A 27844-nucleotide genomic window follows, 5' to 3' on the forward strand; every position below is an offset into this window, starting at 1 on the left:
GCCCCCCCCCCCCCCCACGCGCCGAATGCCGACGTAGTCCCGCCAGAGGCGGTGAAGCTCGCCCTAGAACGGACACATTATTTGACCTTTACTTCTCTTTAAGTTGCTGCCACGTAAAGTTTGGTATTGCATATGAATAAAGATATATCACCCAGTAATCCATGACCAGGCGAAGTTACATTGAAATCACATTGCGTTCAGACGCAAATCGCGATGCGGGAAAACCGATTCGAAACCACCTCTAGAAGTGGTTTGGGATCGAGGCGCTTTCAATGTGATTTGGAGCGTTCAGATTGAGCCACTTGAAACCGGCTTCGGGGTAAACCACATGTGAAGCGCCTTCACTAACTTCATATGAACACGGCCAGAATTGCCCTGAGGAAGATGACAGACGGTCACCGAAACGTCGGCTGTGAATAAAATCCTGTGATCAATATATGATGTTTAGTCATATTGATATTCTCTTGGCTACAGATTATGACTAAAAAGATAATCTTCTGATTTATATACTACAAGAGACTGTTACATCTGAATCAAAAACACACACAGACTGAAATCTCTCTAACCTCATTGAACCAAGTGTCACATTGGGGTAAAGTGACCATACAGAGTAGAGCAAGTTGTGTACGAAAATGTTCTTTATTCCCACGACAACGACCTTCCCTGACAGAGTCTTCTGGTCATCCCCCTGTCCCCTGGTGTTCGCCTTCTTATATCCCCCCTGGTACATGTGGTTCTAATCTAATCTAAATATAGAAGGCTAGGCTTAGGGGACATCCCCCTAGCAACAAGGGACATCTGTGTCCCCAAAGACAATCTGTGTATCGGTAGTATCTGTGAACCGCCCCGTGACACAAGGACATTCTGATAGAACGATCGCGTTCTTGATTGAGCTAAAACCTTCTCGGCTAACTATAGGCGTTATCAAAGTTATACAAAAAAGAGCCACTGTTGAACGAAAACGTCATGTCTCGGACACATCCTTCAAGACTCGTTTAAGTACCAAAGATGTGGCATAGACGCTATGAAAACATGGTGTTGCCTTTACTTACCGTTGGCTTTACAGTTGGATGCACCTGTTCACGTGTCAGCTGTGTAGTGGTTGAACCGGTTAAGCGTCGGTCCCAATTGCGCCGGTGCCCGTCGGAGATATAGCCCCGGCCGGGCTCAGGAGTCGGGAGGGTACCGGCTGTCGTGGTCACAATTAAAAGTTCCCTTCAGTGGCATTTTTGTTGTAACTCTTTTCACCCTCATTGGTAGGACCCCGGCAGGTATCCGGCAGATGCTCTGACGATGTCTTGTAGTGACCCATGTAATACAGAGTCCATGCCTTTGTTGTAATAACCTGATCTGTGACGTAACACATTTGACCCAGTGTTACGAAGTACACACCTTTATTCTATGCATCTGGTCTGTGACGTAAGATAATTAGTCCCGGAGGACTGCCGGCAACCGAGGGGGTACCTGTCGGTGTTCTCACGATGAGGTCACGGCATATTTTTGTCAGCGGGGCCCGGGTAGAATTTAGGCAGAATTAAATTCTTCTCGGGTCCCCGCCGGGCCCAAAAATAGCCCGGTAGCCGCACGGTATCCCGCGGGGCCACGTAGGGGTCACGCCCGAAAGTACAAAAAAAAAAAAACAGCCCGGGAACTACCCACCAGGGCCCCTTTTTCCAATTGGGACCGAAGCTTTAACCGGTAACATTTCATCTCTGGGTCTAGCATAAACCAACGAAGATTCATCAAGGAACTTTCAGCACAGCAACCTGATATTGAAAAGACGACAGTACATTGCCCTGATATATGGGAAGTTCATACACTTTGTAAGGGTGTTTAGAGGCGATTGTTTCAACCCACCCGTGGAATCATCTGATCGGTCCCTTCCTTTTCGATTCATGACTGCTGCAAGACGTGTCATTTGTCCCACACCCTTACAGTCGAAAAGCCCGTTCAACCCGTGCTTCGTGGGGTCGTGTGGCGTAGCGGCAGAGTGCTCGACTCGTAACCTAGAGGTCCCGGGTTCGAGTCCTGACATGCCGCCGATCTTGTGCCCTTGGGAAAGGAACTTTACACGACTTTCCTCACTTCACTCAGGTGAAAATGAGTAGTGTATTGCCTTTTGGCGGCATTAATTAATATAAGTTTGAAAAACTTGAGTGTGCCGTCACCACGTCGTGTGATTACATGTTGGAAATTATTAAAAAACAGTGCTTGCTAACGATTAAATACGAAATTAGTAAAGTTTCCTAATGTTTCACATATTTCTTAGGGATGAGTGGGGAGACTGTAGCCTGGGTGCCATCACCCGAAAATTTTTGTTCGGGGTTGCCGTTACAAATCGGATGGCACCCAGGCTAGCTATTCACCAGTTTCCCATCCCCAGAATGCAATGCGAAAATACGGGGGTAACCCTCATTTGCATAGGGCTGGAAGGCATCGGAATGATCCTGTTGACGTTAAACACGTGTTTTGAGGTGTCGGGGCATTTTATGCTCAACATTACCATGGGCCAAATCTGACAACAAATAGAGAATGAAGTTTTGATGTTCTTTGCAACATGAAACATGTGGTTTGTAACGTTCCAGCATCAGTATAGCGTTACCACTATAACGTTACAAACCACATATTCCCAAAAATTCATTCTCTATGGTATACATGTAACCAGCATTAATTAAGAAATGAACACTTTCAAGATCATTTTTTTTCAGGATACGTTAAAAACACCAACTTTCTTTTACTGTTTGCATGGCAATAAAAACAGAGTGCAGATACAGCAACAGTGCTAATTATTACAAGTAATATATTTTTCAAACAATAGAAACATAGAATCAGTAGCTGTCTTCTCTGTATAAACATATTAAAAGTTTAGTTTGATAATATCAATGTCAAACAAAAGAAGATTGGCTTTTTTTTTTCATTTACCGGTACTAGTAGCTCTATATAAATAGCTCAGCAGCTTAAAAAGATTTATATATAATATTCAAAGTTGCGTACAGCATATTATGTACAAAAGACACAAAGGAATTTCCAACCAGGAAGAAATTGATTCTTTTTGTCTACCTTGCATGTAAATTTCTCTCAAATTTTACAATGATAGATGTTATACTACACGCCAGGATAGTTTTCCTGTATGCACAGTTAACACATACAGTCCAGAAGAGTTCCTGTGTATTGACACGACTGTGTGCTGTTCAGTACCGCTGTGCCGTTCAGTGTACTGACTGTGGACAACACGGGGTCCTGGTAAAGTAGACCTGGGAGGGGAGAGTAAATAACACAAAGAAGAACTTTACTGACATGTAACAAAATAGCCTGGTATCCAGTCTTACGTGATTGGGGGTATTGGGGTGTTCAGGCAGGCTGTGTCTTCCCCCGCCCAGTGCAACAGACCGTCCCGGTAGGAGAGTTACGCTAATAAGAGACCGTATGCTTTGGGATTGGGTTTACCCCATCATCAATCTCTCGTGAAATACACACCGGGAAACCTATGTGAGGCGGGCGGGACAGAGCTCTTCTGGCCCCGACCACGAATTAGACTGGATACCAGGCTAGTAACAAAAGTGCATCGTAATGACATCGATACTGAATTGATATAACAACTACCATACATAATACATGTTATGGGTGCGTTAATTTGGCCTAAAAAGAGCATGTTTTAAGCCTTTAAACGCGCTATTTCACGTATCTGCACCAAAATAATATTTGGACCTTGGAAATGCTTGGAAAGGCGTATTTTGGGAACACGCGTTTTAGAATAAGGTAAAACATTCCCGAGCTTATTCCATTATAAAAGGTTTGACCGTTTCCAAAATGACAAGTATCAAGTATCAAAACACCCAAAGAAACTGCCAATTTTGTAGTTTTGGTAAAAGTAGGAGACTAAGTTCATTTTACTGTAGATTACCCTTTGTATGGTGATAGATCTATAGTCATTCTTTTCAGATATATGTGTTAAGTAAATTCCCCCACTTTAGATATTTCAATATTACAGAAACGTTTAAATTCCTTGTAACCTTCGTGAAGCCAACTCATCATACTCTCGTGATAGCTAACTAATCATACGACCTCCTATATATTTCCATTACTAAGAAACGAGAGGAAGTCGAATGTACTAGAGTATAGAGATTTGCATATAAACGTTTCTGTATATGACTGTCAACATGTGACCTGTCTTAAGCTAAGGTCCCAATCGGGAAAAGGGGCCCTGGCGGGTAGTTACCGGGCTGTTTTTTACCACTTTCGGGCGGGACCCCGACGTGGCCCCGCGGGGCACCCTGCGGCTACCGGGCTATTTTTTGGCCCGTCGGGGCCCCGATAAGAATTTAATTCTGAGTTAAATTCTACCCAGGCCCCGCTGACAAAAAGACGCCGTGACCTCATCGTGAGAACACCGAGAGGTACCCCTCCGGTTGCCGGCATTCCACCGGGACACATTTCTTCCGTCACAAACCAGATGAACAGAATAAAGGTGTGTACTTCGTAAACCCGGGTAAAATGTGTGACCTCACAGATCAAATAATCACAACAAATACGTGAATTCTGCATTACGTATAGGTCAATACAAGACATCGTCAGAGAATCTGCTGGGTACCTGCCGGGTGCCTGCCGGATACCGACCAAAGAGGGTGACAAAATTTCTAACAAAATGCTACTGAAGGAAACTTTTAATTGTGACCACGACAGCCGATGCCCGCTCGACTCCTGAACCCGGCCGGGGCCAGCCGGGGCTACATCCCCGACGGGCACCGGCGTAATTGGGACCTTAGCTTTAGCCCAGTGGGGCAAAAATGTGTCTTAGTAAAGGTCTTCATTCAATACAAGAAAAGGTTTAAAGTTAAAACTTTTGTTCCAACACAAAACATTCTCTCACCTAGAGCTTTCGACCAGTCACTCTTCAAAGAAGCCACGTGACAAGCTTCACTGGGTCAGTCTACTGAGGAAGACCAGAGTGACTGGTCGAAAGCTCTAGGTGAGAGAATTTTTGTGTTTGGAACAAAAGTTTTAACTTAAAACATGTAATTACCAACACAGATGAACTTTCATGATAGTACAAGAAAAGGTGTCATCTCACCGGCCATGCAGGCGTTGAGTAGCCCGACCACGGCGCCGGTCAGCATGGATCTCAGGGCGAGGTCTGCCAGGTCCCCCCGCCGGGCCGGGGCCATGATCCCCATCCCTCCCAGCTGGATCCCCACACTGCCGAAGTTCGCGAAGCCGCACAGGGCGAAGGTGGCGATGGCTATTGAACGGGGGTGCTACGGGATGGTCATGATGGTATAGTTATCTTGGAAGTTCATCTCATCATCATCATTATTGTTCATCCTCCAAAGAGGTGGAGCAGACAAAGTTTGATCTCCAGAACTGCTTGTCGTTCATTGCTGAAATATTCCAGGCGCTCCAAGCTTGTTTCAGTTTCTATAATTTCATCTATGTTGGTAGAAGTCATTATGAAACAAGTTTGAACTGCTATTGTCAGCACAAGAAATTGAATGGCTTGGAGACGGGGGACGCCACAGACTTTCTGCAACCTATGATCCACTGCTGACGGAGTCACGTGTGTTATCTGCGTGACGTCACGAAAGCGGTAGATTGCTCATTCCTTAACAAAGACTGGAAAATTTGGGTAAGTCCAATTTCTTGTGCTGGCAATTGAATTGCAATTCAAACATGTTTCATATAATGAGTTATATAGTTGTTAGGGACATGGTTGCATACGTATCCTGAAAGTTCATTTATGTTGATAGACATCATTATGTAAGAAGTTTAAACTAATTTAAAACACAAAGAATAGGAAGTTACACAAATTTTCGACTGCACAACCAGTCTTTGTCAAGGAATGAGTTCTGGGTGAACTCCGAGTCAGACTTTTTTGCCCGAGGGATTAAAGAGGCCAATTCTACATCCAGGCACTACAACCCTCCCTCAACAAAGACGGGGGGCGCCACAGACTTTCTGCAATTTACGATCCACTGCTCTCCGAGTCACATCTGCATAACGTGACGTAACAAAGGCGGTCGATTGCTAATTATTTGACAAAGACTGGAATTGTAGAGTCGAAAATTTGGGTACGTCCAATTCTTTGTGCTGGAAATTACAGTTTAAACTTACGGCATAACTTATGAGTGTATGTGTGTGCGTACCTGGAGTGTTTTACCCGGTACTCGGCCCTTGATGATGTTACTCATGTCCACGTACGCCACAAACTCGTTCAGAAAGGTCTTAGTCCCGAACAGCTCGGCGACCACACGGCAGTCTTCCCATGGTACACCGGCCAGGAACGCCAGAGGCATGAACACGTACGAACAAATAGTCTGTAACAGGGAAACAAAACTTTCGAGTGCCACCAACTGAATTATTTGACTGGTGCTGAACCTTTTGGCTTACAGACTAAAAATCAAACGGGGTTTATCCAAGTCTGCATAATGTTTTTCTTCAAGTGGTCTAGTCTTAAAACTACTACTCAGTTTATTCGTAAACAAACAAATTCATATGTGTGGTAACCATCCATTTGCTACCTAATGCAATCCAACACCGCGGGGTGTCTGCTACAGCACCAGGCATCACACGGGTGACTAGTTCAGGTTACTGCATTATTGGCACACCGACCAAGAACGCCGGAGGCACGAACAAATAGTCTGTGAGTGTTACAGGGACAGAAGAAATACATAAGGTTTCAAGTGCTACCAACTGACTTGTTTCACGGGTCCTGGACCTTTTGGTCTAGCGGGTAGTGCATTGAATTGTTTGTCGTATCGATCCCCTATTGTAAACTGTCCGTCTAGTTATGCCCCTATTTCATTTTGAAGGAGGGGGTTACTTGGACAGTAACCTGCCGTGGGTAGCTACACGTCAACACTCTATCTTTCCGACAACGTTAAAAAAACTCTTAATTCTACGTGGTAGTTTGCTCAGCTCTCATAATATCAACTGTAAAATCATTAGCCACACAAGAATTAAGTCATCATAGCAACAAAAGTTTTTAGCTGTCCGTGTTCTTTATACTTTCTTGCAATGGGGAAGGGGACTCACGTTCATCAAAGCTATTGCTTTTATGTGTATTGTTTTTAGTAAGTTGTCAAACATTTCATTTTCAATGTACACTTAAGTTGCGACTAGAATATAAGCACAACTTGAGTAGGCCACCACTCTGTCTTCGTCCTTCCCTTTGTATTAATGTTTCTTTTAGGCCACATCAATTTCATTTGTTGCTTCACGAATTTTTTCTGAAAAAATATGAAGCGACAGGGAAAAAAAAAACAGTGCTAAGTATACTATTATAGCCCCAAATGTTACGATAGGAGCCATGTTGTCAACAAAAAGGGCTGGGTTAATATCTAAACAATGACGTTTGAACTTTTAATCAAACCACTGCATTGATAGATGGAAAAAATATGAGCATATTTGAGTTGATTCAGAACCAAAATTCTTTTTTTTTTTGCAAATCAGAAATAAATGAAGAGGCGAATCCGAGATCCAACAAATTAAATTGGTGTGGCCTTACTAAAAAAATTAAAACGCCTGATCATAAAAACAGCCACATGCCGCCCGTACCTGGAAGGTGAGGTCCTGTATGTTGACCATCCGGCCCAGCCAGGTGAGGACGGTGTTGATGAAGGCCAGGAGGGAGATGAAGGAGATGAGGTTCCCCACGATGTTCGCCACGATACTCACCCCCATACTGGCTCCTGCTGACGCCGCTTCCAGCAGGTTCCTGTCCTTCCTGAGAAATAACAGTCACAGATGTTAGCATGGAATAGCCTCCATAGCACGCCAAAAACTGGGGGTTTGGGGGTCTTCAAGGCAGCTTTTATGTGCTATTTTCTGATTGCATATACATGTAGACAACATATAGCCGGCCTGGTTGAATTACCCTCGTTTTTTGTTATGTAACTACCAACTTAGAAGAACTTCCATGCCTAGCCTCCGTAGCAGGCTTATAGATATATAACAAAACAGCCAAAAGACCACCAAACCCCCAGTTCTACAAGCCTGCTACGGAGGCTAGGCATGGAAGTTATTCTGAGTTGATAGTTACAAAGCGAAAAATTAAACTGTTCTCCATACCAACTCTTATTCTTGTTAGCCACACAGGATCTCATCATAACAACAAAACGTTTTTAGTTGTCCGTGTTTATACTTTCTTCCATATGCCTGGTTTATTGAACTTCCAAAAGGTATTACAGAAGCCCTTGACAGGGGGACTGGATTGCACTGATTTTTTTTTTTACAAAAGTACAGCTACTGTAACTACTTAGTGCACAAAAATCACAATCCACATAAACTCACTTACTACTTGTAAAATTTTAGGTTAAATATCACATTTAACTTGAGCAGAATTCTAGAGACCAATATAGTAGACAACGTGAGCAGGCCGCCGTTTTGTCTTCGTCCTTTCTATTAATTCTTGTTTCTTTGAATACAAAAAATCTCTCGTTCTTCATCAGCTATCTGGCCCAAGTACACGAGATTTTTCCGATCCCCATATGACGTCAGCATTGGGTCAAAGCTCATCGGAAAGCCGGTAACGTTCCCGTCTCAACCAACCGACATCGACGTGTCTACAGTACTTGGGTCAGACAGCCGGTGAAGAGCGACAGACTCGGTAAAAAAATCGAAGGGTCAAAATTCCTTGAGGCGGAGAACATTCTAATTTCTTCCGAAATGTCACAAATGTTACATTGTATACCAAAATTTACACAAGATTTATATGACCAGTAAGTGCTTTTTCTGGAGAACTAAAAATGGTGGATGTCGTCTGAAGCTCCTTAGAATAAATAGTAGTTGAGCATTGGAAAAATAGATTTGCAAAATACTTCTGAAAAGTTGACTCACGGTATCTCGACGTCTAGTCTGTCGTCCTTTTTGTTGCCATGGCGACGTGTGTCTGTCTCAGGGTAGACCAGTTTGGACAGGGCCAGGGACGTGGGAGCCGCCATCACGTTAGCGGTCAGGAGAAACGACGCGCTGCAACGGAGCATTGCAACATTTAATTATGCAAAGACTGGTATCCAGCCTTCCCCGCCGGCTTGAGCTAGGTTCCCCCGCGGTAGATTTTTCACGGCGGGAGTTTGATTAGGCCGGGCACGTGGTGGGGCAACTCCAGGCATGCCAAGCTTCTAGTATCTTAGCAAAGGGTCCTACCAGGCGGTCTACTGTACTGGGCAGGGGAAAAGTAATAGAGCCCCGAAGATGACCTGGCCCAAACACGATAGGCTGGAGCCGCTGGACAATTAAAGACCACCGCGTCTGCCAGGACCACACGGGCTTTCGGTCAAGGTACCTATATAGCTAGCGAAGCTTGGAGGGGCAAGGAGCTTGGAGTTGACCTAACATGGCGCTACTTTGCGACTTTATTTTCATCAAACTGTCAAGGATTTTATCTTGGGCGACTTGCCTTTGGGCACGATTTCGAAGTGCGCGGACCAGGTATGAGGTATGTGAATTACTTGGATCGCGGGTTTCCATTCTTAGGACCCTTTCCAACAAGAATAGAATAGTCCAGATCAATCTGAAAAGATTGGCTTTGAACATGCTTTGAGGTAGTTGCAATAGGGCTTCAATGTAAAGACGGCGTGATTGGGTTTGTGAAGCAGTTGTGTACACACGAATATGCCTTACCTAATTCCCAGTGACGTGAACGCGGCCAGGACGGACCCGGCGATGCTGGAGAACCCGGCAGTCATCACGGTAAACAGCTCCGAGTTCGTCATGGCCGGCAGGAACGGGCGGACCAACATGGCACAGTCAGTCTAACGGTAAGGACCAACCGACATGGCACAGTCAGTCTAACGGTAAGGACGGACCAGCATGGCACAGTCACTCTTACGGTAAGGACGGACCAACATGGCACAGTCAGTCTAACGGTAAGGACGGACCAACATGGCAGTCAGTCTAACGGTAAGGACGGACCAACATGGCACAGTCAGTCTAACGGTAAGGACGGACCAACATGGCAGTCAGTCTAACGGTAAGGACGGACCAACATGGCGCAGTCAGTCTAACGGTAAGGACGGACCAACATGGCAGTCAGTCTAACGGTAAGGACGGACCAACATGGCACATTCAGTCTAACGGTAAGGACGGACCAACATGGCAGTCAGTCTAACGGTAAGGACGGACCAACATGGCAGTCAGTCTAACGGTAAGGACGGACCAACATGGCACAGTCAGTCTAACGGTAAGGGGCTATGTTAAGGGGCATGCATTATGTCCGTTTTGTACCAAAAAATGAAATAGTATATTGAAAGAAATATTTCTAATGTTATATACCTCCTTGATAAGTAACTGCTTTTTGGAATAATATACGTCAACTTTTCAACAAATTTGTGCGATCATATTGTCTCAAATTCAGGTATAAATGTACGAGTGTAAAAACGAATTCAAATGCAAAACCGTTCATAACGGTCAACAGCGAACTGACCAATCCGAGGAAGATGCTGCCCGCAGCTGAGACGGCCTCCGGTCCCGTGATGCCTAGCGTGAGCTGCATGAGCCAGGCGAGTTTGTGGATGACGAACTGCATCCAGCCCAGGTGGTACAGCAGTGACGTCACTGTGGCGAAGAACACCACTGTTGGCATCACCTGTGTGGAGAAAATACGTCTTGAGTTAGCCTTGTTCCTCAGGGTTCGTTCCTCGGGCCTAGCATCTTCATCACATCCCGTACATGTATTTCTCCCACAATGTACATGTATGTGTCTTTTTTCCCTTTTAGGCCACACAGCCAACACAGCTACAGCCAAAATATTGAATTGACACTAGAACAACGTACACCTGCTGTCTAAGTAGCTCAGTCCATCCAGTGAAGTGTTTAGGGGTTAATAACAGGGCAATTTATGCCAAGGATCACACTGTTTGGGCAGATTTTACAAATATACATTCTTCTGTACTTCTGAGCAAAATTTTCCCAGTAAAAAATAGTTTTACAAAGTCCAACTAGAAAGGTACCATTTGCAAAGGAAATGAACAATGTTTACCTTCGCAAAGGTCTGCTATGTTAATTCTTACTCCAACACATTTATATGATTGGTCAGACAGGAGTCTAAATCCCTCCTGCTATAGAATTGCAACATGATGTAACCCAACACTAGTTACCATGTTGCCAGCCGTCTGGTTCCAGATCATTAACATTTTTGGTCTAGAGAAGTAGAGGAAGAAGAGGAAACTTTGGTAATCATAAAACTATATCGGTGTAAAAAATGCCTTTTCTACTCATGCCGGTTAGCTGACCCCTCCCCTAATGAGTAGTATTTAACTCACCTGGAAGGCGACGTTGTGGACCAGGTACGCCCTGGTCAGCGTCAGGTCAGTCAGGTTACCGGACGGACTGGTCACCACGGGAAGGTCACCGAACACGAACTGCGACCCTTCGTCAGCAAACTTGATGAAACCTTCGAACGTCTGACCCAGGAAGTTGAAGACCTGGTATCCTACCGAAGTTCTCAGGACGAAGAGACCGAGACAAAACTGCAGTGCGAGGCCCCACAGCACTGGCCTCCATCTCACCTGGGGTTGCAAATATAAAAATTAAAAAAAAAACTGTCAAAAATCTGGACCATAACTTGTTCAGAAAACGGGATATGAGATCTGGACGTTTTGCTGCAGTGCCAAGGGAAGTCCCTTCAAATGGCAGCTATATCTTTCTGAAACTAAGCGAGCGATTTAATAACTGATTTATAGTTCTGTATTAATTCATAATATCTTAATAGCTAAATTCTGTTTTCTTCTTACCTGGACCATACCCATGTTTTGCGATGTAATTTTTATTTTATGTCTAGTGGTGACGTGAGTACAAGTATATTGCTTGAGTGCGTCTCCCCTATATATTGTATTGTTTGCATGTTGAAATTTAAAAAAAAATGACTAAAAACCAAGATTACGGTAAGGCAAATAAAATAAAAGACTCTTCATTTTCATTTCTTTACATTTTCGGCATTTCCTTTGGAATTGATTTTGGCAATCTACGAAATTAGTACGACATTTCCAATTTTGTTTGTGTTCATTTTGCAGCTGCATGGTCAAAAACGTTTTGGAAATGGGCGAAAATTAATGAAATTCATGTGCTCACGGATGCCATCTGTATAATCAAATTAACATGGCCTAGGTTCATTAAAAAGTATGTTTCCTTAGAAGTTTTGGCAACGCCTCAGCAGTGGAGCCAATTGTACGCTATTCATTCTTTTCCCTGTGACATTTTGAAGAACCCTCTTAATTAATGTCTTTAAGGCAATTCGTGGAAGTGCGCCGGTGTACATAGTATCTCTTACCTGTGGAACACTCTTCCGCTACAGCAACGACAGCTCCTTAGTCTCAGGACTTTTAAACAGGTCATTAAGAACAGGACTTGATTTAGTTGATATCGGGTATGTTGTATTTTACTAATTGTTTATGTACTAGTATACTGTGAATTTGTTGTAAAGCCTGAAAAGCAGACCAAAATGGCCTGAGCTGGTAAAACAAATAAACTAAATTGAACCCTCACCTGACCAGGGTGTTTGGAACACACGAAGCAGATGAGGAGAATGATGACGTATCCCCCTATGGAAATGAGCTGGTCCGGTTGTTTGGCCGTTTCCAAACCCAGGAATAACCCGATACAAAGCAGAGCACCCAGGAACACCAACCTACAGACGAACAAACAAACACACTCAATAGTTTTGTCCTTCATTTGCAAACAGACATCCATATCAGGCAAAATGTTAACTCTTGGGCTCACAAGAAGATATATGTTGTTAAGTACTGTTGAAGAGAACAATCCTTAAAAAGAAAGTCACGTATTTTCCTCCAACATTGATGAGAGAGTGTTGAGTTAAGCGAGCTCATAGAAGATATACAGTAACCTTTATTGCAAATACATGCCCGATGGCTTATTGCAGGTACATGTATGAAAACATGTATGAAAAAATGATATTCTACAACATACGTTGTATTAGATTTGCTGGGTTTACTAAGTCTTCTAATTTGAGGGGAGGGCAAAACAAGTTGCCCTCCCTTTCACTTTGTGAAAAAATCAAAATAAACAAATATATAAATTTACCCACTTCTTTTATAACACGTGGGCTATCTGATTTTAGTAGTAAATTGTTTTCTTGGTAGGCAATAGTGGGAAAATAAGGAAGCATTTTCGACACGGTGATAAATAATTGGTTTCTGATATCGTCATAAAATGAACAATTAGTGATGAAATGATTTTCTTGCACTGCATTTGGTCTTTATACCAAATGTTCAATGATTTTTCTTCAATTTATTTGTGATAGACTCTCCAAGACTTACCACTTCAAGTATCTCCATGACGGTTTTACTGTCCTTACACACGGCTTCAAGTAGTTCTGTCTGATCTTCGGGCCCCACCTGTCCCGAACATGCGCGTACATCACGTACGCCAGCACCACTAAAGTCATGATGAGCAGCGCAAACGAACGGCAGAAGTTTAAAACCAGGCCAGAGATCAGAAATGCGAAGTACGATAGTATCAACAACCCCCAAAAGAGCCTTTTGATCGTCCTATTGTGGGTGGATAAGAAAGTTTTGCACCGTGCGATACAATTGGAGAAAACCTGCGTAAGTGCGTTCCCATATGCATGCGGTGGGTTGGTCCTTTCGTTCTTGACTTCCGTTTCCGTTTCTTCAAGGTCATGATGGTCCGTAGGGGTCAAGTTGGAGAGTTCTGTGACGTCAAATCCCACCTGTAGGTCATCCGACTGTGGCTTCTTGGACATGACTGTGTTTTGGTGACGTCAGTTCTGGAATAAATCAAAATCAAGTCAAACTTTATTGCACAACAATTGTAGCAGGTACACTACATATGCCATCTTCTTTAGACATACTATATATCAAACTAATTTCTACGCTAACGTTTCCAATAATGATTATGGGTTTTTAAACTAACTATCAAGACTACGCTAATGTCTACAGTAATAATGATGAGTTTTATATTATTAGGCTACAACAAGTTATTTTTATGAATGACATCAGGGCGCGCATTGATTTTCGCCTGATTTTGGAAAAAAAGAGATTTTTTTTTTGCCTTTAGTGGTCAACATGCCGAAAATGGGCAAAGATGTCTGTTGCCATGCCGGAACGTGGATGGCAGATAACTATCAGTGTTCGAAATACCTGTCTGCAGTCTGCAATCTGCAGATAGATTTTCAAGATTGCAGAAGAAAAATTTATACAATCTGCAATTTTGCAGAAGGAAAAATACTAGTAGGATCCAGATTCAATAGTTTTCAATTTAGCAAACTAGAACTCTCTGGCCCAAGGACAGACAACACTTAAGCTGTTTTGAAGCAACAGGAGCTTCTTCACTAATTTGCATCATCCTTGTCTTGACTTGTCTATCTTTTGTTTCCCTTTGGACTTCCAAAAATTTGTCTTCGCTAACTTGCATATGAATCATTAGTTCGTGCTTATTAACCTGCAATTCTCTTAGTGTCCCTGACGAAATGTAGTAGTCTGACCATTTCAGGTAGCACCAAAATCATATCGAGTTGCTTAAGAGTTAAGTACTGTTTTTTGGTGTGTCTTTTATTAGTATGTTGTGTGGAAGGATGATATGTGGGTGTGATTACTAGTACATTTACAGGTAAGGTATGATTTTAGTTGTAGTAGCTTGCAGTGGGAGACAGCGGTGAAAGACCCGTGAAGATACCAGTAAATGATAAATTTTCTGTGGAGAAGGATCTATAAAGTCTGAAATTAAATAGAGTGATACATTAAACTTAAAAGAATTCCAGCAATGCTACAGATTTACAAAGCTATATATGATGTAAAAAAAGACATTAATGGTTTGAGAAGGTTGTAATATGGAGACTTGTGTATTTGCAGAAAGTATTTTCAAATTGCAGAACAAAATTTTGACTCTTCTGCAATATTGCAGAGCACTGAAAAAAAGTATTTCGACCACTGACTATGAAGAGAGGAGACAAGAAAAAGGTCTGATTTAATGTTTTATAAATATATAGTTGCAGTGATGTGTGATGCTGGCTGTGTATATGCGCTGTTCCCATGCACTGAATCAAAACCATTTGTACAATGATTGAGTCAAAATTTTAAAATGTAGGAACCTTGTTTGTTTTTTTCGGCCCGCCTTGTTTTTTTTTCGCACGCTCGCGGAAGTCTGCGGAAGATGTCATCCATAAAATTTACATGCTGTGGCCTAATGGTATACTGTGCTTCAATCCAAGCTCAAGAATTAAGCTCCAAAGACGAAGCGGCCGACATAGGTTCCAGTAATGAAGGATACGATTTTCTCTTCTTGTGTCACTTCTTACGCCATATCCAGTTTAATTAGTTGGACTGACTGACCACTAATGATCATTGACCACTAAACCTATATCCAAATATTTATCCACCACACAGTACCTAACCTAGCGTCTATTCTATCACGGATGGGGCGTCTTTTGTGGACTACAGAAGCTCTTCCCCGCCCGACTGACCTAGGTTCCCCGGTACATTTTGCACGATGGTACCCTGGTGGTAGTTATAGCGCCGGCCAACTCCCCTCGGGCTCAACCCCGTAGCGGTAATTTAGGTAGGCGGGCGTAGTGCTCTTGGCTACCGAAGGAAACCGGCTAACGGTCTGATACTAGTCTGGTTTCTAGTAGGAGCCTCCCTAGAAACTCCCGGCGTACAAAACTCTATAATTTTCATGCGTAACACTCCCACCGGGCGGCCTGTTGAGCTGGACTAGGGAATACTATTCCCTAAAGGCAGCCTGCACCAACCACAACAGACTGTATCCCACAGAACCCCCTGCGCCAGACACTAGTGGTAGAGCCCGACAGGTTTCAGACCATTTGAGGGTGAAGGCGACGACATTATGTGCATGTTACGGGTGTTTCTAACGCCTATATTCCATCTACTGTCTAAGTCCTACTGTATGTAAAATCAACACGACTGGCACTCTTTCAATTGGACTTTGTGATTAACGTTATATCGATAAGCTAGCTTTGTTTATCTTTAACTCAGACTCAAGAGGTACTAACAGCTTTACCACGTTTCATGTCGTTCTTACGATAGCAGTGTTACGTCAGTATACGTCTGTGTGATGAACATGCCTTCTCTATTCTCGTGATATAATGATGCATACACAGTGAACGTACCTGTTCAAACCACTGCCGTGCTTGAAGTACGGCAGAAAACTTTAGCAGTCAGGCCTTCAATGGCGGTTGAGACACTCCCCTCTCCCCTCCCCAAACAAGCGCTGTTGTGACCTTTCAACTGTACACATGTGTTACGGCTTTGGAACGGCCCGGTGTCAAGCCAAATACATGATCCTGCCAAATACATGACTCCGACACTACTTGGGGGTTTCCAATATACTTAAGACAAGGGATGGGAGGGGTTAAGTCGTGATGTGGGAGACTAAACCTAACCTAAACCCCAATCGTAAGCTAGTCTAACCCTAACCCTAACCCTAACCCTAACCCTAAACCCTAACCCTAACCCTAGCCCTAAACACCTGACCTCTCACGTATGTGGCAGCTCAAGGATTTGGCTCAACACCGGGGCTCTCAAGGCCCCCGCTGTATGTGCGGTGTGATCTCCAAGCAGGCTAGCATCCATTGTAGTTTTTAGGGCTTGAATACCGAATTTTTTAAAATCAATTTTTCATATAGTCACTTATCTGTTGTTACCTTCGCCAAGAAGGTTATGTTTTCAGAGGCGTTCGTGTGTGTGTGTGTGTGTGTGTCTGTCTGTCTGTCTATAAACACGATAACTCGCGAAGGCTTAAATGGATTGTCTTCATACTTGGTAGGTGAGTAGGTCTTGATGAGACCTCAAAATGATTAGATTTTGGACCCCCTGGCGGCTCGGTTATGATATCTCATCTGGACGTGCTAGGGTTACAAAATTTGGATGGTAGGTAGGTCTTGTGCTGGGAAAGAAGTCACGTGAGTTTGGGTCCCTTAAAGGCTTGTTCTAGAACTGCAGGAGCATTTCTTTAAAAATATTCAAAAGAGGATAACTCAAGAACCGGTTGACGGATCGTCATGATTTTTGGATGTAATTTGCATAATTTATGAAGAAATTCTATAAAATCAGCTTGCGTTACATTATAGGACTATTTAAGCTTGTGATTTATTGAGAACAAGAGAAACACAGGTAGATATTGATTATGCAAATTAACACTTAATTTGCATAATGAATGCGAAAATGTTATAATTCCATAATGGCAACTGCCTGGAATTTCATACTTGGGGTATTTAAAAGTTAAGTAAAAGTGAACATTATTAAACATAACTTATTTAAATAAGGACCTCATTTGCATAATTTATGTGGAAATCCAAGAATGGCTTTCTTTGTTAAGATAAGTCTGTGTCTTTTGGTGGAGAATATGATCAACTGATATAATTCACGCAAATGAGGATCCTATATGCATAATCAGGAGGAATAATCTTTATTTTGTCAGTCATAAAGATTAACATCACTTGGCGAAGGTATGAGATCGTGAAACTCTAGTTGGTTGTACGTCGTATAAGTGACCCACCCTACTCCTTTAAAATGCATTTACAACATTGTTAATTGTTTCAAAGACTCCCATTACGGATAGTACATATATAAACATAGTAGTACATGTCTACTCTTTCTGGAGTCTTCAGTAGCATGTAACATACACATACCATTAAAAATGGACATACACATTATTATCACTATATCAAATTTGAGTATTGCTATTGTTCAATCCTATAATAAAAAAATTGCTGTTTTTATTTTACTATTTCTACCTTAACATGTCGCAGTGTTGAATAATAAATGACCAGTATCTTAACCACAGTCCCCTAAAGCAAGACTTGAATATACTTGGTCCCAAATATGGTGCAACAATAAACTTGTGTATGCACTGGATATTTCCAACAAGGAACTTCAGTATGGATAGAACATCGATAAGATAGCTTTTATTTATGATAACTCTCGTCAGCATGCAAAATATCAACATCAATCAACTCTATTTACATCAATCATCAATTAACTCTATTTACAGACATTGTCGTCTCAGCAATGCCAATCATCAATAAAACAGTTATCCTACATTCGGCTGGTTAACCCATTCAGTGGAAATAACTGCTACTTTGAAATTCAATTTGCATCAGATATGCCATTGATTGTCTGTGACTTTCCTTTGATTTTACCGGTTTCCTGTACATTTGAAGCAAGTCATCTTATTTACATCTATATTATTAACAATTCATCTATCAATCAATCAATCACTATCCATGGACAAAAGGTAAAATCAAAAGGTATTGCGTGGATGGAAACCTTGCAGATCAAATTTGTTAATAGCATAGTACAGCCGTATAATGTTTTTGCTAATGATTCATTGACAAGTGATCTTAAACCAGCTTGATATGGGGCTCAGTACTAGTAAAGCTCATATGTCCTTACTCGAATTACAAAGGCCAATTTTCATTCATTCATTCATTCATTCATTCATTCATTCATTCATTCATTCATTCATTCATTCATTCATTCATTCATTCATTCATTCATTCATTCATTCATTCATTCATTCATTCATTCATCCAGTCTGATCTACACCTGTGTCTCAGCTGTATGGGTCTGACCAAAACACTCGTTACCCTCATCACAGTTGCAGTAGTGCCGAGTGTTACGCGCCGGAGGCGCGGCGACCCTGGCCTCGCGAGCGGCCTTGGCATGCCTGTTCTTCCGCTGCCGTGCCGCCGCGGCCTTGCCTCGCCCCTTCTCCCCCATCATGGAGGAGGTCGCGCTGACGAACACGCCCGCCGTGAAGCTGAGCAGCAGGTACAGGATCGTGAAGCCGGACGAGAAGAGGAACAGCGGCCCCACCAACTCGCCTGGTGTGGCGAGGACGTCATAGCTCACCTCTCCCCACGGCAGGAACGTCAGGCCGACTGTGGCGGCTGACAGGGACCGGAAGGTCTCCACGTACGGGCAGAACAGGAGATAGCCTGTGAAGACAAAATATAGGAGAGAGCGAGGAGTGAGCAAGTGTCCACTAGCAACGGCCATCGAATGCTGGCATGTACATGTACGTAGATCACATCCGGTAGTAGGAATACAATGCCGACGGAAAGCTGAAGGGCCTGGTGACACTGATGCGTAAGGCTAAGAATAAAAATGGTAAAGGGACAGAAATGTGTTGTCTAGTCATGCTTTATTGGTTTACAACGCTTAATCAGGACTGGGTAGATGAAAGCCCTCGAGAAACCGCCGTCCACTCTTCACTACGGAATACTTTGAGAGAAAAATAAAGCACGAGTTCAAAACTATATATTGTAAAGGCTCTTAACAGTCCATCAACTCACCACCGAAAAGTTCCAAAATAAACTGCATGATCGCAAAACTTTAGTAGAGCGCTACGTACAGACCACCAACTCACCTAACATACTGAAGCCCGTGACGGTCAGGATGAAGATGGCCAGGCTGCCCAGCAGCTGCATGCGGATGTTGATGAGGGTATCTGGAAATGGAATACAAATAAGATACATCAGTCCACCGAGGCCCGCGTTGACATCATTGCTGCCGCTAACACACATGACTGCAAGCTCCGTATCAGTACTCACCGAGGTACGTGCGAACCCGGGCGCTGACCCTCAACAGGCTGCAGATTTTCACCAGGTTCAGCCAGATCACTATGGCGACGGCGACGGTGAACTGGTCACTCCAGAAGGCCACATCGGTCAGGTCCACGAAACTGCGTTGTTCTGAATTTGAAATATTACATAAAAAGCCAGGCTAAGGCATTCTATGGAATTTAAGTCATATCAATTAAAGCAGAAATGCAACAATTATTATGTAAGCATAGAATGTAGACGGCAAACTACGCACCCTTCTGCAGTTCTTGGCTGATGAGCGTCTTTGCTTTGCCCGCGGACGCGTCCTTTGACGCCATCGCCCCGATGACGTAGAGTGACGTCACGATCGACGCGACCTCCACGATGGTCCAGACCTGGAGGATGAAGGACCTTCCTTCCTTACGCGCGTTCTTCACCAGCCGGATGATGACGTACAGGAGGCAGGCGACGAACACTGCCTTGGCCACAAAAAGGATGGTGGGAGCCATGCCCTGCGCGGTCAGCGGGAATGTGGACACTCGGAGGGTCGCGATCGCCTCTGCTGACGGAGGGAACTCGAAAAGCACGCACACTGTGCTGAACAGATTCGCGTTTGCGTGGTACAGGGTCAGGTCCAACACGATAGCTGCCGTGTACGGGTCGATCCACCGGTTTGCCTTCAGGATCCTCAGCGTCTCCATCATCTCAGTTTGCATCTCGCCGAGGTTGACGCGGTAGCCAGGTCCACCGTACGAGCCCATCGTCCCGTGGACAACGTGACTGAATGTCGCAGGCGTCGACTCCGGGAAGGACGCGGCTGCCTCACCTGCTATCCCGCTGACGTATGGCATCACGCACGTCTTGTTGGCGTGAAGAGCCGGCTGTGGAACGTCGCACTTGCCTGAGAAAGCAAACAAAATATAAATTACTAACAAATCTAAACTATCCAACCCACACTTTTCTTGATTTCTAATTTATAGATTATTCCGTCCATTCACTCAAAGGAAACTTTTAATTGGTTTATGGACGTATTGATTGACTGATTGATTCTACCTGTGCGAGCCCTGATCTGCCGGAGGCGGACCGGTCCCACACGGTAGGCAGGCATGTCGCTGATGAACATACTGTCCCTCCAGTCCAGCGCGTCGCCGTTGTACTGCTGTGTCGGGTACAGCTTACGCGCGAAGGCACCTTCAAGCCAGGGCAGCACATCTCTCTGTGTCTTGACCTGCAACAAAAGGTGTTCGTTAGAGCAAAAGATGCTGCTCTAAATTGCTATATGCTTTCTGAAGCAAACATCTGAAAAAATCTAATCTGCCTCAGAACGTTTCCAAGACTACGATGATGAAGAGGAGACCACATTAAGACCAATGCAGGGAAGGGAATGCAATTGATGATCCTACCAGGTTGGTGCCGTTGGAGAACCCAGCTTTGAGCCGTTGGTTGATGGCAGGAGCGGAAGGACTCCACACCTCATGGACCATCAGGATGGCAGCAGTGATGATTATGATACCCAGAATGCACTGCCCGCCGTTGTTGGTCAGCTGCAGCCAGTTCTTCCTCTCAGCGCGCTGCTGTTTCAGCTGCTCTGTCTCCTTCAGCTCTGACCAGGCGGCCAGCGGCTCGGCGGGGAGGGTCTCTGCACAAAATGTGATCAAAACGTTACACAAAGCTGTAACACCGAACTATGCTCTTAACTCGTGACACGACCGTCGCCATGCTGGTTGGCTGATTCTGGAAGGGTCAGACTGTATGTATGTATGTGTGTGTGTGTGTGTGTGTGTGTGTGTGTGTGTGTGTGTGTGAGAGAAAAGTGTGCTACTAGTGGGAATAGGTACATATTACAATGTGTAATACTTGCCATCGACAGGCTGACGTTTCCCTGCCTCAACATCCTCGTCCTTGTCGTCGGTGTCGCTCTTCTTCGCGCGACAAGCACAGAGGATTGAGGTCCCAAAGGCTAAGACAACAGCCTTTAGCAAAATTACAAACAAAAAATTAAAAAGAAACATACAAACTTAATGGAACTCAGGTCATTGACAGCCTCTTTGTGTAAACCAAGGTACAAGATAAAGCATTCCTAGAGCAAACTTAAGTCTATAAAGGAATAATATTGAACAAAAACACAGTTCCTCCTGTGTTTGGTGTTTGTAATAAGAAAGATAATTAAGCGTGTTCACCTCTGCTGGTTGGACCACCACCATGGACTGTAGGAACGACAGTCCGAACGCTGTGAGCCACTGGATGGACTTGTCCCTGCCCCACTCCAGACTGTACAGCAGCAGGAAGAACCCCGAGGCCAGGGTGGTCAGGACCAGCAGCGTCCAGCCCACGTACACGGACCAGTAGGGCAGCTGCAGGCCGGAAGACTTCGGCACGCCCTGGTATGAAACAAGACGTGATCAAGTTTATATTTAGATATACAGGGCCAATCTTCTTCAGCATGTGTCCTTTCCGACCGCCCAATCTTGGAGTTTAGCTTGCCTTATATGGGTGTCATGCTACAATGAATTAAAATCTAATAGTATCTATCTATCGCACAATTCAATGGCATGCTCGCCGACCAGAAAGTGAAATTGAGACCTCACCTTTGGGCGGCATCGGCGGAAAATCTGCACGATGATGAAGTTGGTGGGGAACACCTGCAGCGTGGTCCAGAGGCTCACCAACAGCGTCTCCGCAGTCAACTGTGCCAAAGAAACATCCGGTTACTTTCAACAAAGTATTCTACATATATAACCACTTGCCAACAACATTTGAAATGTTCGTTACGCCATGCGTCCGAAGATTCAGTCAACATTCGCTATGCTTGAATTACATTGTGTTGGGTGCAAGTTTAACCTTACCCTTAGTAATGAAAGAGATAACAGAGATGAACAAGTACCTCGACAGACCCGATGGTGAGCACGACGCTGGATGCCCCCTGCCCGGCCCCCCTGAACCACATGGCGCTGGTGATCATCTTACAGAACAGGAGGCAAAGGCAGCACGACAGTCGCTATGATATGAGAAAATACAGCAATTAATGTACTATATATATTCTAAAAATTTCCCAAACAAACTTCACGTAACATAAATCCTGAAGCGTCCGGTGCCCACCAATATTTTTGCTGTGTGGGGTAATAAGCCTGTGTAGGGTTGTAGTTAGGGTTAGGGTTAGTCTCCACTGCGCGACCACCCCTCCTCCACACCGAATCTCATGTATAACGTAGCTATGCACCTGTAGGATTGTAATAGATCTTAGTCAGTAATTTAGTCAACACTCTTTTAGTAATACACATAGAACCTGCATAGTATGTATACAACTCCTCATTGTACTCTAAATGAAAATAGTATGCGTAGCTTAGAACATACGTTTAGAGGTGTACTAACTCTTAGTTAGTTCTATTCAACATTTGCCAGACATGATACCCGTTAAACCTATGTGTAGAATCTTGATAGACTCATACAAGCTAGTAATCTTATTATTATCTCCCATACATAGTATCTGTTACAATCATTGTACAATAAATTTTGACTTGACTTGTATAACTGAAACCCCTAAGCAGGGGTTAGGGCGAATATTTGACATGGTCAAAAATTTGGCATGACACAGATCCCACCTGCACGCGGGAGAAGTAGCTCTTGGGGCGTGACGTCACCACGGAGAGCCAGACGTGCCCGTCCTTGAACTTCTCCCTCAGCTTGAGGCTGAAGCGCTGCCCCAGGGACACGTCCGTCTCCGCTGTGGGGGGCAGGGTCCGCTTGAGACAGCCGTCTCCGTGCTCCACCCCCAGCCAGTCGTTACACATGAACTGGGTTCTGCGGAAAACAATAAAAAGTCTCTTTAATAGCAGCCCAAGTGGGGTGACAGTCGCTCAAATCATGGTAATTACATTTTTACTGACACGAACTTTCGGTAGCTACCGTCAAACCTTCTTAATTGAGTTTCAAAAAAAGTCTTGAAGCATGTCCATTTTATTACATGGAAAAGAAAGATAATGCTGACACAAAACAATACAAAATGTCTATCCCATACATCATGAGATGAATGACGATTTTTTACGGCGACGATATATCACCTTGCGTCGTGCGAGTGTTTCAAAAGAGACTGGTTTAATACTCTATTATCACTGGTGAAAAAAGGCAATGCTCTTATGTCTCACCAGGGATGAAGAAGTAAGTAAATAAAATGATACCTCTTGTTTGTCTGCAGATTGATGACCTCCACCCTCTCCAGGAACCAGGAGGCGTGGCGACCCTCCCCCGAGTTGTCGTGCCACACCGTCAGGCTGGTCAGACCGCCCAGCTTCTGCGGGATCGTCAACAGGAACGTGTTCACGCCTCCGGTCTGGAAGGTCTGCAGAACAGAATGTGGTGTAATGAATATATTACACGTCATGCATGGAAAGGCTAGGTGTAACATGTCGTTTGGTATAATACAGCCAGCTGCCACCGCACCGCGTACCTGTGAAGCTGGTCTCCGGGTTTGTTACGCAGAAGGGCGCGCGCGTGCGGTTATACCGCACCGGCTATACACAGATACAGATACAGATGCAGGTGGAAGGTCTGCAAAATAAATGTGCAAAATTGGCTCAAAGGAGACACCATAAAGAAAAATGTAAAATGCTCACATGAAATCATGTAAACAAGTTCAATTCTTGGGAAAAGAACCTTACCTGTTACCTCAGAAGATCCTGAGCTTCCCGATCAGAGACACAGGTTCTATATATGGAGAAAGATAAAGAAAGCCTGAATACGGAAGACGTAGAGAGACTGGGAGCGAGAGGTGTGTTTGTATTACTAACCATGTCGTCCTGCTGAAACGACCTCGGGCCCGTGCTGCCCTTATCTCCTGTCAGGACGAAGACGACCTTGGACCGAGTCCCGGCTCCCCAGTCGTGCCCCGTGTCCACCCGCACCAGGAACCGGCTGCGATGGCGGCGGCGGTTGCCGTGCACGTTCTTGATACTCCACTGAGAAAACAAAGAGACATAGGCCAAGCACGATAGAATATCAAAAACTACACTGTCTCCGTGAATGATGGAGATACGAAACTTGACCGGTCAGTTCATGTGGTCTGTTTTGAACACATGCTAAAGATATCAGAACAAGTAGCCATCGTTGTGGGGTCGTGTGGCGTAGCGGCAGAGTGCCCGACTCGGAACCTAGAGGTCCCGGGTTCGAGTCCTGACATGCCACCGATCTTGTGCCCTTGGGAAAGGCACTAAACACGACTTTCCTCACTTCGCTCAGGTGAAAATAAGTATTGTATTGTCCCCTGTGTCAGTGGTGGCGGCAATAATATAAGTTTGAAAAACGTGAGCGTGCCGTCACCACGTCTTGTGATTAGATGTTGGAAATTATTAACAAAAAACAAGTAGCCATTGAATTTGCTACTCTAGCTAGGACCCAACAAGTACGACGCTCATTAAGACTCTTATAAGAGCGCGTGTGCACAATTTTACTCTATGTATGGAGGACTGACTTTGCTACTCTAGCTAGGACCCAACAAGTACGACGCTCATTAAGACTCTTATAAGAGCGCGTGTGCACAATTTTACTCTATGTATGGAGGACTGACTTCAAAGACAAAGGACCAATTTCCCAAGGGAGCAAGAGATGATAAAAAAGAGTAAGACATTGTTTACTCAAGCGACGAATAAACTCATTGCAGCTATAGAATATTATTATTATTACTACTACTACTAATAATAATAAGAGATGAACATCGAGAGAGCGAAAGAATCTGTGAGAATCCGGACAAACAACACACCTTCTGCTCGTCTGCCTTGTCCTTCCTGCGAGCAGGATATATCATGACGAAGTACATCCCCATCACTACCACCATGGTGGTCCACACGGCGTAGTTGTTGACCAGGTCCTGGAACTTGGAGAAGACGGTCTTGAAGTTGATCCTGTTGGGTTCGGTCCCCCCGGAGGTACCGAACCCCGTCAGGTGGTTACACAGACAGACCGTGTGGGCCAGGGTGGAGGCGGGGCTCACCTGGAAATTAATGCGCGCGTTAATAGTTGCAACGATATCTTAAGTTTACAAGGTATACCTTCAGGCGTTTCCCAACCAATTCCATGCACCCAAAGTGGTGAAAGACAAGATCGTGAAAGACACTCGTCTTAGTTTTAAGGTAGCAGAGTCTAGGGCCCAGGACCGTGTAACTAATAGGAACTTACCAGAAAGAAACAAGGGACTAAATAATGCCCTTGGTACGTAGGCAGGTAGGAAGGTACTAGAACTCATGAAGAACATTTCCAGGAAAGGTACACTTTCTTTTCGTCCCATGACAGTTGTATTTCTTACCCGACAGCCGTCTCTTTTCCATGAGCCCAGCTCTGCGTCTATCCCGGGGTCCCAGAACACGCAGTCCAGCCGCGTGATGTCCACCGAGTAGGGACATCCCTCTGGTGGACAGCCTGGACAGATAAAGAAACGGAACACAACGGGTATTACCGTGAAAAAAGTCTAAAAAGACATGGATAACTACACCTGGTGCAACATTCCTACTTAACTTTATTATTGTGCGTGCAATATTATCGGAAGAATGATCAGTTTGTATCATCCTAGCCTGTAGGATTCTTAATGAAAAATATGCACCCGGGAGTAAAATATCAGTAATTGTTACATTTCGTATGATGATGAGATGCACATTTTGGGTAAATTCATCAACATTTCCTGCACCGACACATAAGATGCAATATGTATTCAACCCGTTCCCGTACATAAAACTTGTTAAGGCACATACTTAACAAGTTGTCACAAATGTCATGTAAAAAGCATTCTCACAACTAGAAGCAGTTACTAGCAATTATTTGCAATAGTAATTGCAAAATTCAATGACAAGTTGTGGGGTCGTGTGGCGTAGCGGCAGAGTGCTCGACTCGGAACCAAGAGTCCCGGGTTCGAGTCCTGACTTTGTGCCCTTGTGCCCGATCTTGTGCCCTTGGCAAAGGTACTTTACACGACTTTCCTCACTTCGCCCAGGTGAGTATTGTATTGTCCCCTGTGTTGGTAGCGCCATTTATATACGCCACGTCTTGTGATTACATGTTGGAATATAAAAAAAAATATTCAATGAATCCATGGCGTCACGTACCGTCCACCTGCAGCCCTATGGTGTACTCCTCAGTACCGTTGCCCACTGCCATGTCCGGCTGCAGTACCGTGTAGGTGGTGTGGACGTCGCCGTGAGGCGGAACAGTCTTAGCGATGAAGTCATCCCAGCTGAACTCCTTCCTGTGGGTTAAGGCATGGATAGATCTTACATTATAAACATATAAGCACTGGACAAAATATCTTTTTCATATACTATGTATAAACTTTTACTTCTGTATCTAAGATAGCATAATAAACGTAGACTGCATTCAAAATGGTATCCATTCTAGACGATTTCACATATATGGTGATTTTATTTGGCGAGATCATTGAGAGACCATTGAGTGTTGACAATTTTGAAAGATTTTAACGTGGGGTCGTCTGTCGTAGCGGCAGAGTGCTCGACTCGGAGCCAAGAGGTGCCGGGATCGAGTCCTGACATGCCACCGACCTTGTGCCCTGTATTTGTCCTCTGTGCTGGTGGCGGCGTAAAATAACTTGAGTGTGCCGTCGCTATTTTTAGTCATGAAATGTTGGAATGTAAAAAAAAAATAACGGTCAATCAGTGATATTCAACGTCTTACAGTGATCTCTTAATCATGCTTTAGTGATCTAATTTTCTTATTGTCGCATATCGACTGACAAACGATCTCCATCCTATGATAATGGGACCTTACTTGAACTCATAGTCCGTCTCGTTGGGGAAGTCTCCCAGCTTCCCGTACATGACGGCGCCCGGGTAAGGGGCCACCAGGCTGACTAACACTCCGTACGTCTGGTTCCTCCTGGCGCTGAAGGTCCGGTACACCATGGTGTCGTTAGGGAACGGGGAGTACTTCACCAGGCGGGGGGCAGGGAACATGTCAGGGGCGTTCTTCAACACCACAGTGATGTCCTCCGACAGGTCCTGCAGTAAAACATAAGGACTAATGTTATTACATCCATCAATATTACAACATGTTTTATGCTTTTACAATATATGATATACAATATTCTTTTACAATTTTATGCTTTACAATATATTCTTGTATTAATAGTTTGTTGAATGATTGCTTTGTGGGCGGATCGCCGGAGAGGATTCGGTATTTTGGGTTTGTCCTTTCCACTGAGCAAACAGTGGCGTTTTGGGACCCCTAGAGGCTGTCTTTGGATCTGCAGTTGTTTGTTTATCTTAAACACGATATTGTCTTGATTGAAGGGTATTTGGGATGCCTCCA

The 27844-nt window shown here is 44.2% G+C and overlaps 2 protein-coding genes across 2 annotated transcripts; both read right to left on the reverse strand.

Annotated features, from left to right (window-relative positions):
* Positions 1 to 2926: 2926 nt before the first annotated feature.
* LOC109471258 (solute carrier family 28 member 3-like) lies at positions 2927 to 16196 on the reverse strand. The gene is made up of 11 exons (XM_019770540.1): positions 16103 to 16196; positions 13272 to 13741; positions 12481 to 12622; positions 11259 to 11504; positions 10421 to 10582; positions 9619 to 9749; positions 8833 to 8964; positions 7552 to 7720; positions 6141 to 6311; positions 5072 to 5255; positions 2927 to 3254 (listed from the first exon to the last, which is right to left on the reverse strand). The coding sequence occupies exons 2-11, from the start codon at positions 13715 to 13717 to the stop codon at positions 3139 to 3141; spliced, it is 1899 nt and encodes a 632-aa protein (XP_019626099.1). The 5' UTR covers positions 13718 to 13741; positions 16103 to 16196; the 3' UTR covers positions 2927 to 3138.
* Positions 16197 to 18533: 2337 nt separating this feature from the next.
* Positions 18534 to 27438, reverse strand: LOC109471251 (polycystic kidney disease protein 1-like 2). The gene is made up of 16 exons (XM_019770530.1): positions 27305 to 27438; positions 26629 to 26768; positions 25836 to 25948; positions 25293 to 25523; positions 24325 to 24492; positions 23716 to 23876; positions 23140 to 23338; positions 22422 to 22535; positions 22126 to 22224; positions 21718 to 21918; positions 20941 to 21159; positions 20591 to 20765; positions 19812 to 20438; positions 19547 to 19687; positions 19363 to 19443; positions 18534 to 18931 (listed from the first exon to the last, which is right to left on the reverse strand). Exons 1-16 carry the CDS (start codon positions 27436 to 27438, stop codon positions 18534 to 18536), a joined length of 3201 nt encoding a protein of 1066 aa, XP_019626089.1.
* Between the last annotated feature and the right edge of the window lie 406 nt (positions 27439 to 27844).

The sequence above is a fragment of the Branchiostoma belcheri genome, unplaced genomic scaffold, assembly GCF_001625305.1.
Source record: "Branchiostoma belcheri isolate BF01 breed outbred unplaced genomic scaffold, Haploidv18h27 scaffold243, whole genome shotgun sequence".
NCBI classification, from domain to species: domain Eukaryota; kingdom Metazoa; phylum Chordata; class Leptocardii; order Amphioxiformes; family Branchiostomatidae; genus Branchiostoma; species Branchiostoma belcheri.